This window comes from Schistocerca serialis, chromosome 9 (assembly GCF_023864345.2).
Source record: "Schistocerca serialis cubense isolate TAMUIC-IGC-003099 chromosome 9, iqSchSeri2.2, whole genome shotgun sequence".
Taxonomy (NCBI): domain Eukaryota; kingdom Metazoa; phylum Arthropoda; class Insecta; order Orthoptera; family Acrididae; genus Schistocerca; species Schistocerca serialis.
The window spans coordinates 287181699-287195789 of record NC_064646.1 but is presented as its reverse complement, the minus strand read 5'-3'; the positions used below and the strand labels follow the sequence as shown (position 1 = coordinate 287195789).

General features: G+C 37.7%; 1 protein-coding gene across 1 annotated transcript in view; it reads left to right on the top strand.

Moving 5' to 3' along the window:
- LOC126419763 (cubilin-like) overlaps positions 1-14091 on the top strand; it is a 753686-nt gene that overhangs the window by 445536 nt on the left and 294059 nt on the right. Inside the window, exon 44 of the mRNA XM_050086938.1 lies at positions 9753-9961. Coding sequence (XP_049942895.1) covers positions 9753-9961 — 209 coding nt within the window. The remainder of the gene's footprint in view (positions 1-9752; positions 9962-14091) is intronic.

Here is a 14091-nt window from a genome sequence, read left to right as displayed (position 1 = left end):
TCATCATCGGAATCAGACAAAACACACACACACACACGCACACACACACACACACACACACACACACACACACACACACACACATACATGCACATGCACTCTCTCTCTCTCTTGCAAATCCAACCCACACACGTATAATCACAGTCTCTGGCTGCTGAGATCAGGTGTAACCTCAGCAGCGAGAGACTGTGGTTATGTGTATGTGAGTTGCATTTGCGTCAGTGTGTGTGTGTGTGTGTGTGTGTAGTGTCTGATTATGGTGAAGGCCATTTTGACCAAAAGCTAATTTGTTTGACAGTTTTTTGTTGTGCCAAACTGCAACTCAGCATCTCTGCTATATAGTGAATAGTAATCTATCATTTCCATAATATTAACCCTACAACTCAGTTTGATAATTGTCTTAGAAAGTACAAAGCAATACTGACAAAACTAACTAAAAGTGTTAAAATTACAGATTCATAAGAAATGAACCTAAAAAAGACAGTTGTTTAGAATATTACAAAAAAACGGGAACAGAAAATAATAAAAAGTGTATTAATAATTTACAGTTAAATGAAAATTTCTAAATTACCGTTTTTTGTAAATGTAGCTAAGAAGTTTGTTGAGAAAAATATGATTTGAGAAAATTACACACTTATGAGGACAAACATGAAGCAAGTACATAAAACAATGTTTCTCATGCCAGCAGACATGCAAGAAGTACAGCAAACAACTGAAATACAAAAATACAAAACGCTCTGAAGGAGTAGATAATATAGCATATTTGTTAATAAACAATGTGCAGACATAATTTCTGAAGCATTGACATATTTTATAAATATTTGTCCTTCTCTACTAGAATTTTTCCAGAATGTGTAAAGACTGCAAAAAAGGAAGCCATGACAAACTACTGACTAGTTTGTTTACAGCCTGTCTTTTCAAAAGGACTTGGAAAACTTTTTTATTAGATCTAACGCATGAATGAAATGGCTACCATGCGGCAAGTTTCTGTGTTGTGGCCAGTCATCATTTTATTATAAGTAAGAGACTTAAATATAAAGAGCAGTAACAGTAAAATACACCAATTTGCGGAAGACACCAGCATCTTAGTAACAAGAAACTCAAAAGAGGTGTTGTAAGAAAAAAACAAATAAACAAAAATAAAGCTGCTATAGTGATTATGTACTTTGATGCAAATTAACTTTGAAACAACTGTTACAATGGACAGGCTTATGACACAGAACAAGACACCAACTAATGCCCATGCTGATGCATACAACAGAATATGAAATGGGATGCACTTGTGGAATTTATAAACAGAAATTTGGGCTGGAGATGTTTCATCATGAGAAAACTAAGTGACCATATACCATACAATAATCTTGGGGCTATATATAACACAAATGGAAATTCTTAGATGGAACAATATTTAAAATGAGGGAAAGTCAACCACTCATCTATAATGGACTGATGTATGGAGCATAAAAACAGGCAACAGCAAGCACTATTATCATTCACTTTCAAGCTCTTGCTCTTTTCACAAATACAAATGCATACAACTGTTTTATTCCACCTTTGAGCATATTTACACGCAGTTGGTGTCATCAGTGTTAACACAATAATAATAATAAAAATTTGAACAAATTTCATTAACTACAAATAACAATCCAAGATGAATACAATACATATTTATGAACATATCAATAACAACAAAAAGTTCCTAACAGACCAATTACAAGATAAATGAACTACATAGTTCAGGGAATGACTAATAAATAATCAAACAGATAATTAACAATAAGTACATGAAACAATAATAAAATAGTTGCACAGTGTCGAATATGTATAGTTTGCAGTTAATTTATTGTTCATTCTCATGAGCAAAGTGGGTCATTTGTCTCATACTCAAGGAACTCTTTAGCAGAGTAAATTATTTTACTTTTCATCCACCTCAGAAGATTAGTTTTAAATTTATTTACTGGCACTGTGTAGGCATTTTCAGGTAATTTGTTGAAGGAGACAGGACCAAGATATTTGTAACTGTTATGTTTCTTTGCTAGCCTAGCATATGGCATATTAGTTGTATGTGCACTTTTTATGTTATGGTCGTGAACTGTCCTCCTTAAGTCAAATTTACTCAGATTCTCTTTAACAAAGGCAAGGCAGTCGTAAATATACAGGCCACGAACTGTCATTATATTTAGTTTCTTAAAATAATCTTGACTTGTTTCATAGGGGTTAAGTCCTGCTATGTACCTTATTTCTTTCTTTTGCCATTTAAACACTAATTTTGAGCCTACAGAATTTGCCCCATAATAGTAGTCCATAATTCAGGTGGGAATTGAATAATGCAAAATATGCATATCATAGAAGTTCTTTACTGACACTGCTCCATACAGCAGATACATGACATGCGACAGTTTGCCACATAGCTTCCCTGTGTGGGTATCCCACTTGAGGTTTTGATGTATACAAAATCCTAATAATTTTACGGTTTTGTTATCATGACTGGGAGCATTCAGACTGAATACAAGAGGAAGAGAATAGAAGCTTTGGAAATGTGGTGCTACAGAAGAATGCTGAAGATTAGAAGGGTAGATCACATAACTAATGAGGAGGTATTGAATAGGATTGGGGAGAAGAGAAGTTTGTGGCACAACTTGACCAGAAGAAGGGATCGGTTGGTAGGACATGTTCTGAGGCATCAAGGGATCACCAATTTAGTATTGGAGGGCAGTGTGGAGGGTAAAAATCGTAGGGGGAGACCAAGAGATGAATACACTAAGCAGATTCAGAAGGATGTAGGTTGCAGTAGGTACTGGGAGATGAAGAAGCTTGCACAGGATAGAGTAGCATGGAGAGCTGCACCAAACCAGTCTCAGGACTGAAGACCACAACAACAACAACATATTTTATCATCACATTTTATTTCTATTTTAATGATTTCCCATGCAGCTTTGCATTTACTCACTGAATTCAGTATCCATGCATCATTTGCTTTGCACTTAAGTGCCTGGATTATGGACCTGTAAATCTTTTTCACTTTCATATACATTTCCTTGTCAGCATTATTTTGCTTAGACCTATCATGATAGAGTAGTGTTATGGTTCTTATTCTAGTTAGATGTGGGGTGCACTAGCATTTTAGATTTTGTGGTTTGGTGCAATGGTTTTGCTCCAATATATTCTTGCAATGATTAGGACAACATGCTTCAAAATTTTGTTTTCAGTCCTAAAAGTTTGTTGGTAGATTCATTTGCACCTGCAATGGTTATTATTTTATCCTATTTTATTAAATTCAATTTACTTATCAACTTGTTTAGCTTTGATTCATTAATTGTAGTATAAGTACACACATTCGCACATACAGTAACCCAAACATGCTCTCCTGTGCTGAAAAAGATAATTAGATTCATGTTAAAAGTAGACCAAAAATTTTGTATGGACAGCTGTTCAGAGAAAATAGAATTCTAGCACTTCCCTGTATAAACATACTGGAGAATTGTAATTATTATATAAGTAAAATTGAACAGTACTGATACTTGTACCTCCTGTAATGAATTCGTGGACAGGTACTATATAAGAAAAACAAATCTTGTACATGTTCACTAGTCAGTTACAGCACTTTTTGAGAAAAGCAAACTCCGTTCTAGAATTAAACTGTGTAATTCAGTACTGAGATACATAAGATAAAATTAAAATCATTAGTAAAACATAACTTAGTTGAGCACTGCTCCTATCCTGTGAAGGATTATCTAAAAAACATGCCAAACTGTGCTGCCCTGTGATGCTATATTTGTAAAATATTCCCAATCAAACAATTTTGTAGAACATTATTTCTAGTTGGAAAAAAGTACTTTGATTAAGTAACGTTTGTAATACATAAGGAGTGATACAATGTTTATTGTACAAAATAGAATGCTAGATTTACAGGACTATTAAATAAATAAATATACCATACTTACTGCACACTTAATCTTCCAAAAAGGAAGAGTCTCCTTTCATATAACGCCATAAGGCATTTATGTGTGTTGTTCAGTTATGAAGCAAAAATGGAAGTATCAAGTTATACTGATTGTATACATGTGCACCACATCAATTGGATTCCAAACTGAACAATGTTAGCTAAATCAGGCGCACTCCATGGACTATGGCCGTATGTTTTACAGGGACAAATGGGAGAGAGCTTACCAACAGCCTGATAGTAGCTGTGCAGCAAAAACACCTGTCCACATGATCTTTCGATTACACTGCAGAAGTTTTGCCAGAGAGCCCTTCCACAATCTCCATGTAGTGATGATGCAATTTCCATATTTTTTGAGCCCTGAAGAAAGACATACAAGTGCGTCAATTTGCTTCAGATGAAGAGATGCACTCCTTGTTACAAACATAGTTCTGTGGGGAACCACAAACATTTTTCCATGAGGGCATTTACCACCTTGTATCACAGTGGGATAAATTTATTAACAGGAATGACAGTTAGTTTTGCAATAACTTTAATGATCATTCCTTGAGTCAAGATTTTTAGTCGGTGTGGAGGCTGAGCAGGTGAAGTAGTGATGCCTGATCATCCTTTGAGTCAAGATTATTAGTTTAGTGAGCATGGTGGTTGACCAGGTCAAGTGGTGATGCTGCAGGTGGAGGAGGCTGAGCTCGGGAGCTGCTGAGGGTTGCTGTCATATGTTGAAAGATGTCAGTTAGCAGCATTGTCTCAAAACACATTCATTATTCCTATTTTATAGTGTGGATTGTCTTCTCTGATGTGTGGAAGGTGTTCTGAATCACACACTTGGGTGCGACATGGATTGTGGACACAGGTTCGAGTCTGCTGTGGCTCACCAGTAACTCAAGTGGCTCACCTCAGCCCTCTTGAAGATGAACATGCACTTAACTGAGTTCCAATAGCATATTACGTATGGCAGGAGTCATGTAGGCAGAAGCCCAGGATCTAAATCATTAACACAACTCAGACAGGCAGGCAGCACTCAGGTACCTTGAGCAACAGTTTGAATGTCTTGCTGTCACTTGGTGCAGCCTTTCACCAGAGGAAAGCATAGGGCTGTCTGCATCTTCTGTTAGTCTGGGATGTGACCAAGGGATGTGACCAAACAGCAGTGGCAGCTTGCAGCAACTAAGTTCCACAACAGCTGTTTGACCATGGTCTCTGGAGGCAAAGTCTTCTCTTTATCCACCCAAATCCGCGTGTGTTATTGGAGCAAACAACATGGTGGGAGAAGTTTAACTTCTCCTTGGGCAATGTGATGAACATTATAGCCTTCATAATTCAGAGGATACAAAGTCCTAATGAAAAAGGTCAGGAAGTTCTCATTATTATGTATGCAACTGACAGGTTGACAAACACATTTTTTAAACCATAAACCTTTAAAACTAAGAAATATTATTACTTTGTTCCAAAGTCTACATCGTAATACCATCGTCACTTCTATTTGAATCTGTTTCGGAACACTCTGATTGTAAATTTACAATGATAGGTTCAAGGCTTATATCCATCGTTACTTCCCTGTCATATTCTTCTTTCTGAAACTTTTCAGCATGTCGCCCAGATTGTGCCTGCCCTACAGGTGGGATGTTGTCTATTTCCTCATGCACAAGTGATTCAATGTATGGTATCTTGAATGTTTTGTTTTTGTCTTCCACATAGTATTAAGCCTTTGCCCAAATTAATTCCATGGGGCTACACTGACAGTGATATGTAGGTAAACACAAAACTGTGTGACCCCATTCATATGCAGGGAACTCAAGTTTGTACATTCTAGCATGTGACTGGTATAAATAAACGAGCTGCAGGAGATCGGCACGAATCTGGTTTATACTGTGCTTAACATTTTTATTTTTAAGCCAGGGAAAAATATTCACTTTTCTGGTGCTTGTACTTGGTGTTCTCTATAACAGCTGAATTATAACTAGCAGTGACTGATTTCGAAGCAAGGTATGACAAGAATTGTAAATCACATCACAAAACTGGCAGTGTTCATTTCCAGATGTAGTCTCTGCTATTTTCTTACACATAAATACAAGTTTCTTCTCAGAAACAAAACCAGAAGAATAATTAGCATGCAGGATAATTATCTGAGAACGCACTCTTATGAGAACTTTAAAACTGCCAGTATCATCTCTCATTTTCCTTTAGGTCTTTCTGGAATGATTCTAATTGACCCATGTTTCATCAGGGTAATACACTGATGAACTACCTGATTCTCTTGTAAGGTGAATCTTTATATGGGATGTAGTTATGCTGCAACCATGTCATTTCTTTGAACTAGAAACTCTCCTCTTATCATATCTGGAACCAACGTCTTTTAAAATTCGTTACATTGACAAAGTGCTTACCATTGAAGTCAATTTTCTCCTGCATAACTGTAACACTTTTTTGTGATGTGGTGCATTCATCACTCATATGGAGCACTTTCAAACATCATTATTAAAAACATCCATTTGTGTTACAGGTTTCTTGTGATTTCAATGCTTTCCAGGTGACATGAAACCATTTTTTTCTATGGTTCCTACAGCTATGACAGTTTCGTTTACAATTCTCTCTACAGTTCTCTTGCTGACACCACATTGTTCTGGAGATTGTTCTTGTGTCTTCAAATATCAAGAGAAGGGGATCTCCTTTCATATTCACATTTGAAAAGTTATAATTGTGGTAAATATTCCCCATCGCCTGCCTGTGAAGCACTTCACATTTATTGCCGTCACTTGACTTTTCTATTTTAATCGCTCTTAAAATTTACAGATACACATTCACAACTGTACTGCTAAATATGACCTGACAGTTGAATGAATAATTTGGTTATCATGAAGTGTGAAGTATGCCAACAGTGCAGTATGTAGGAGCAAGACTCTCACTCTCTAGCTGTAACTCGCTGCTACCTGCTCAGGAAGAGAATGAATACTATTGGCTGCCAGTGGCTAGTGGAGGAGGATACGCAGAATGGCTGAAAATTGGACCACCTTTCTACATGATATGGACTTAAGTGGTGTCTGTTTCTGCTGGCATCCTGCATATTATATTACTGCCCAAACAATAAAGGAGTATACAACACTAAAGCAAATGAACACCAGGTCCACACTATGGAGTATGTAATACACAACAAGTTAAACAAGTTACTCTATTACTTATGGCATATCACAGCCCATGTACATTCAGTACAAGTGACAAGTGACCCCAGTGTTGACATGTGAAACATGAGGTTGGCACAGCCTTCATGCATGGCAACTGTTGTACAGAAAAACTGCAGAATTTACACCTGATAGTTGTTAAACATGGTTCATGACAATTACAATTAAAACCAGACAGATCATGAGGTTTACACGGCTGCTCAAGAGTTACCCTCAGATTAAAAGGAATGTCCCTATTATCCGCGATGACCATTGAATCACACAGTGAAAATGGCCAGTTACAAGGTAAACAAAATGCTTGTTAGTCACCGCCCTGTACTGTGTGAAGCATTGAGTGCAAGATGAGTGAAGCTGGTATGGTGATGACTGCAGTGTCAGAAACTGCTTGTAGCAGTGGTCAGCCAGCTGAGATACCAATTGTAGCCATGTCAGCATAAGGCCAATTTCTGGACACTAGTTGGAGGGTTGTTGATGTGATACACCTGAAGGCGTCATGAATTTACAGTATGGATTGTCTCCTTCAATGTGGTGGAAGGCATGCTGAATTGCACATTTGGGTGTGACAAGGAATGTGACAACATCGCTCTGTCAGCTACAGCTGTTGTGCAGGTCAGGAGCCAACAATGATGTCAAACAGGTAGCTGGTACAGAAGTGTGCAGGGATACACCTATTGTGGCCCTCCAGTAACTTGTGTGGCCCACTCCACTGTTCTCTAAGATGGATGTGCACATAAGTGAATGCCAACAACCTATTACAGATGGCAGGTATTGTGATGTTGGAAGCACAGGACCCAAATAAGCAGCACAGTTCACAGTCACGGATGTGGTTCTCACGTACCTAGTGTGACATGATGTCCAGTTTAAATACCTCAGTCTCAGTGTCTGGTCGTCCCATCTGCATCTTTGATTCTGACAGAATGACAGTCTTGCTAGTTACAGGATAGTTTATTTGACAAATTGTGATGTGTTACTGCGAGAAGACTTTGGTTCTGAGACTGCAGCCAGACAGCTGTAGTGGAACTTATCAGTGTTATGAATAGGTTACTTGCTATTCATTGTACAGCAGAGATGCTGAGTGACAGATAGGCACAACAAAAAGACTTTCGGAAAGTGATCTTTTGGACAACTAGCCCTTTGTCAAAAATAGACAACATACTTTGTAAAATGAGGAACCACTTTCTTGAGCACAAGTAATTTTTGTAAGTCTCCATGAGCTAGATTGGCAGCTTCTGCAACAGATTTTGCTGGTTGCTTTTAGCATCTCACCATGAAACCCATGACTTCACCCAAGTACATTTAAATTTATTTTTTTCTGCTCCTCTTCCAAGTGTCAATACAGTGCAGTTGTGATACATGCAACTGCAAAGTTCAGTAATAAGTCATCATCGGTTATTCTGAAGGAACTATGCCATCAAAGATCTTTGTCACAGAAAATTTGCTGACAGTGTAATATCCTTTTTTGCACCACATTAAATATCCTTGTCAAAGAAAATGTGATGAATATTTGATCACATTTTTTTGTCAAAGAAAATGCGATAGTCTAATACTGGCCTAAATTATGCATAAATTGAAAATTAAGATGTTTTAGAGTTGATTAGAAGAATCAGAGTTAACTTTTAACACACACTATATATGTGCTATTACATTTAGAAGACCTCATTTTTACAGCACTGTTGTTGTGAGTGATTGTCTTGTAATAACTCTGACAATAGAAACGTGCCCAGAAACCTTTTTAGCTAACTGATAACCAAATTACTGATGTGCAATTCTTCACAATATCTCATTTTCAGGAACTTCAGTTTGTTTGCTTATAGTGGGTATCTGGCAACTTATACTTTTCTTAATCTGCAGGCAATAGTATCAGTATTTTATTTCATTTATGATTTTACTCTCACTGACATTTCTGGAAGAAGGTACTTGTTATCGTGTTGGAATGATAGGTGTCCATCTCAGTGAAAAGTTTTTGAACATTAATTCTTTGTTTCTCCATGATTTCTAAGTTAAGGTGTTATAAGAATGTCTTTGATAAATCATGAATTATAGAAAAAAACTTTTATCATTTAATTACAGCGTTATGCTCCAAGAAATGACTAAAATGTGGACTGAATAGCTATGTTTTAGGTAATGGTAGTAGGTTCTTGTTGTCCTCCATACATACATGATATATATTGGACACTAGAATGGTTGCCAAAAAATAAAGTTTTATGCAAGTATGGTTACTTTATAATTCGTACTGATGTTTTTCTCAATTTAAGTATGATAAACTCCATTTACTTTTCAGCAGTTATATAAATGCATGTCATGTTCTACACTTTCTAGTAATAAAACACTTTAATGATGGGATTAATAGCACTTTTGTGTAATTTTCCTCTCATACTTATGAATAAACGTGCTGAGGTACTCTGCATTTGGAAACAATAAAGAACCACAGTGGTGAAGCCAGGATAACAATTTTGAGATCATTGCATATGTGGATATATTCATACGTGCATTTGAAATCGATACAAAAAATAGGAAAAGAGAGAATTTGCAAGAACAACCATTTGTTACTCATTATCCTTGCATGCTGTGTACATTTGTTGTGGTATGACCATATGTTTACAATAATGACATTATTTGGTAATCTACAGGGTTTCAAGATCAAGTTTCAGCAGGTATCACACTCTTGTGGTGGTAACTATATATTGACAAGGGATGTGAGAAGTGTGACTATTAGCTCACCAAGATATCCGCAAATACCACCACCCCACACTGAGTGCATCTATGTATTCACAGCACCTGCTGGAGAGGACCTGCAGATAGAGTATGCGGAACACTTTGACTTGCGTGGATATGTATCGTAAGTACTCATTGACACAAACTTATTTTATGTTGTTATTTGTGCATCAGTTCAAGGAATTACATTATAATTTTCATAGTATAATTGTTTATCTATGGACAAAACGAGGACAATTTGAACTTTTTTTAGGAATGAAATGAATGAACACAGTTAGGCAAATGATGTTCAACTCACAGATTACAGTAATTCTGAGAGAGGTGACATTAGATAATTGCCTACTAATTAAAACATTTTTTCATAAAAGTGAAAGCACAGACAAATGATGGATCACCAGAAGTAATGGAGTGTCCTGGGGTTTCAGAAGGATAGCAGTTCAAATCCCTTTGTGGCCGTTCAAATTTAGGTTTTTGCCATAATTCACATAAATCTGTTAAGGTAAATGTTTGGATGGTTGCTTGGGAAGGGCAATTCCAGTTTTCTTTACAATTCGAGCTTGTGCATATGTCTCATGTGACCTCAGCAGTACTGGGATATTAAAATCTGAATTTCCTCTTTTGATGATAGAATTCACCCTGTGTGAGTAAATGTTTATTAATTCTGAAACTAATCAGCAAGAACATTGTGACCACTTATGTAACAGCCAGTATGTCTTTCTTTGGCACAGATAATGGTGTTGATGTGTCATGGTATGGAAGTAGTGAGGCCTTGGTAGGTCACTGGAGGAAGTTGGCACCACATCTGCATACACATCACCTAAGTCCTGTAAATTCCGGGGATGTAGGCCAGTGAGCTCTAACACCACGTTCAATCACATCCTGGATGTGTTCAATAGGGTTCAGATCTGACAAGATGGGAGATTAGCACATCAATTGGATCTTACTACTGTGCTCCTCAAACCACTCCATTCACTCCTGGCCATGTGACATGGCACATTACCTTGTTGAAAAATGCCACTACCATGGGAAATGTGATTGTCATGAATGGGTGTACACGGTCTGTAACCAGTGTACAGTACTCCTTGGCTGTCATACTGCCATGCAGAAACTCCACTGGACCTATGAATGCCCACGTGAATGTTCCTCAGAGCATAATGGAGCTGCTGCCAAGTTCTGTCTGTGCCACAGTACATGTGTCAAGAAGCTGTTCTCCTGGAAGATGACGGATTCACACCCTCCCATTGCCATGACGAAGAAAGTATCAGAATTCAGCAGACCATGCAACACTTTACCACTGCACCAACATCCAGTGCCGATGGTCACATGTCCATTTCAGTTGTAGTTACCAATGTTGTGGTGTTAACATTGGCACATGCATGAGTTGTTGGGTGCAGAGGCCCATTGTTAGGAGTGTTTGGTGCACTGTGTGTTCAGACGCACTTGTACTCTGCCAATCATTAAAGTCTGATGTTAGCTTTGCCACAGTTTGCTGCCTGTCCTGTTTTACCAGTCTCCCCAGCCAATGGCATCCAACATCTGTAATGAGGGATGGCCACCCAACCCTACATCATCGGGATGTAGCTTCACCTTGGTTTCGCCATGTGTTGAATACACTCACCACAGCACTCCTTGAAGACTCGACAAGTCGTGCAGTTTCCGAAATACTCGTGCCAAGCACCAGGCCATCACGATCTGCCCTCGGTCAGACTCAGATAGGTGGCAGGCCTTCGCCATTCTACACATGGACAGCACACTCACTGATACTACACACACCATGCATGTGTCTGACTAGCAGTCATTCCTTGCCAGGTGATGCTGGATGGATTTATATCGATATTAGGTCGGTGGTCACAATGTCCTGCTGATCAGTGTATACATAACTAGGAGTTTACTCAAAAGGAAATACACTCTGACATAAACTGACACTTGTTTGTGATTAAATCCCATTTCTAAAAATCTGTCAGTGTTCTGCCCACTCTGAGAATAAAATAATAAGTTCCTGCCCAACAACCAAGTTCCACATCTAATGAAAGGAGTGTCAGAGGATGACTACCAAACGCTTCTTTTGAAGGATGTCACCACAGCAGAGTACATAAGGACTGGTTCAGTTTCTGTTATACAAGGTGCAATATTATAACGTAATTGGATAGGTAAAAGAAGTCCCTAAATATTACAAAATAAAATAAAGGAATACCTACTTAGCCACATCTACAATTCAGTAGAAAATTCGGATCTGGAAATGAAAATTATGTATTAATTCCAATATTTGAACTCGGACTGCACAAACAAAATTTTCAACCTGGTTCAGGTACTTTTTTCTGAAAATTTTGGTACAGGGAATTCATGGCTGTTGATGGCTTCTTACAGAGGATTAATATAATTGTTTGGTTTGCTACCTCAGTTATCTTTCTTTCTGTGAAAAATATCTTCACAAAACCTAAAAACCTTATGTCCAATTACCTAAATGTACAACAAAAATGCACAGTAATCCAGCAATCCTTGGGAACAAGAGTACTGTGATGTGGTTACAGTCACTGCAGGAACAGCTCATTGTAGCCTCGTGGTGCTGTTCTTCTGCTGGATTCACTGAATCCAGACATGAGGCACATGTTTTTTTTTTTTTTTTTTTTTTTTTTTTTTTTTAAGAAACCTGAGATAGAACTGACATCACTGTTGTCAATGGTAAGTATCATCAGTGAATGGAGGAATGAAATTAGTTTGGTGCCATACAAGACACCAAGTAATTCCATTTACATATTTATTTTTGTGCAGTTATTATTTGTGTAATATAGATACAGAGATAAATGGGGGTAAGAAATCAAATAAAAGGTGATCACTGTGTAAAGAGCCACCGGAGACAAAAGAGTGTTTCATACCAGAATATTCAGAAAATGTTCCTTAATAACCTCTGAAATTTTGGCAGTGAAGTTTGGCTTCATCCTGTAAACACATCTGATAGTGGTGTATGTATAGCTACATAAATGTTTGAATATACCATGAAAATATAAATACTTTATTTTAAGTACCAGATAAAAATAGCAGCACAGGGTCCACCTCTCTAGCTAAGTAATCAGCACATCTGACTGCAGTGCATAGGAACTGGTCTCAGTTCCCGTGAGATAACTGGTGAGGGTCGTCTAGACCTCGTGATGCTTTTTGAGAAGATACTTGAATGAGGAATAGCAGCTCTGAGGTTTCTTCCCCCCTCCGTTCCCTTATAAGCCTCTCACTACTGAATAGTGTCATATATGGGGGCGAAATGATGGACAGATGGATGTAATTGGTGTAAATATATGTATGAATAAACTTGCCTTCCTAATAACTTTTATAACACTTTTTAGTATACGGATGGAATACACATTTATAAACAATACTAGCATGGTGGATCTAGTCGTATGTCCACATGCTACCCCTTATAGAAACAAACAGGTGAAGATACAGAAATTAATCAATTGAAGAGCATATCTCTTCTATTTTTTGTGTAAAAACATTATCTTTGGCACACAGCAATTAGATAATTCAGATTTGGCTTTACATGTATAAAAAGAAAAGAACAAAGAAATATAGAAAAAATAATATGATCCATTACACTACTTACCACACCCCTTCTGCAGCCCACTACTCACTGTACCTGAGATCGCTGAGTGCCAGGAGATGGCATTCACTATATATATCTGAATTGTGTATGTATATGAGGTGTGTTCAAAAAATAAGGTGACTTTATATTTTTACGAAAAAATATTTATTTACTCATCAGTAGTCATGTTGTCCCCTTCAAAGTAATACCCCTCAGGTACAATACACTTGTGCCAACACTTCTTCCAATCCTCGAAGCCCTTCTTATAAATACTTTTTGGTACAGCCTTGAGTACTTCCAGTGATGCAGTTTTTATTTCCTTAATCATTTAAAATCTTCATCCTTTCATAGGTCTCTTCAGTTTTTGGAACAGGAAAAAGTTGCAGGGAGCCAAATCTGGTAAATGCAGTGGCTGAGGCACAATTGTCATGTTGTTTGTGGCCAGAAAATCTCTCACAAGCAACGATGAAGGAGCAGGTGCATTGTCATCATGCAAAATCCCTGACCTGTTTTTCCACAATTCCGGACGTTTCTTTGCGTATTGCTTCTCGCAGACAGCGCATAATGTTAAGTCATTGGGTGGGGGGAGGGACAGTGAGCAAAACTTTGAGATTTGATTGAACTTGGCAGGCTTCTTCTGGGACAGCTGGGCTTAGATTTCGACAGCATAACCATAA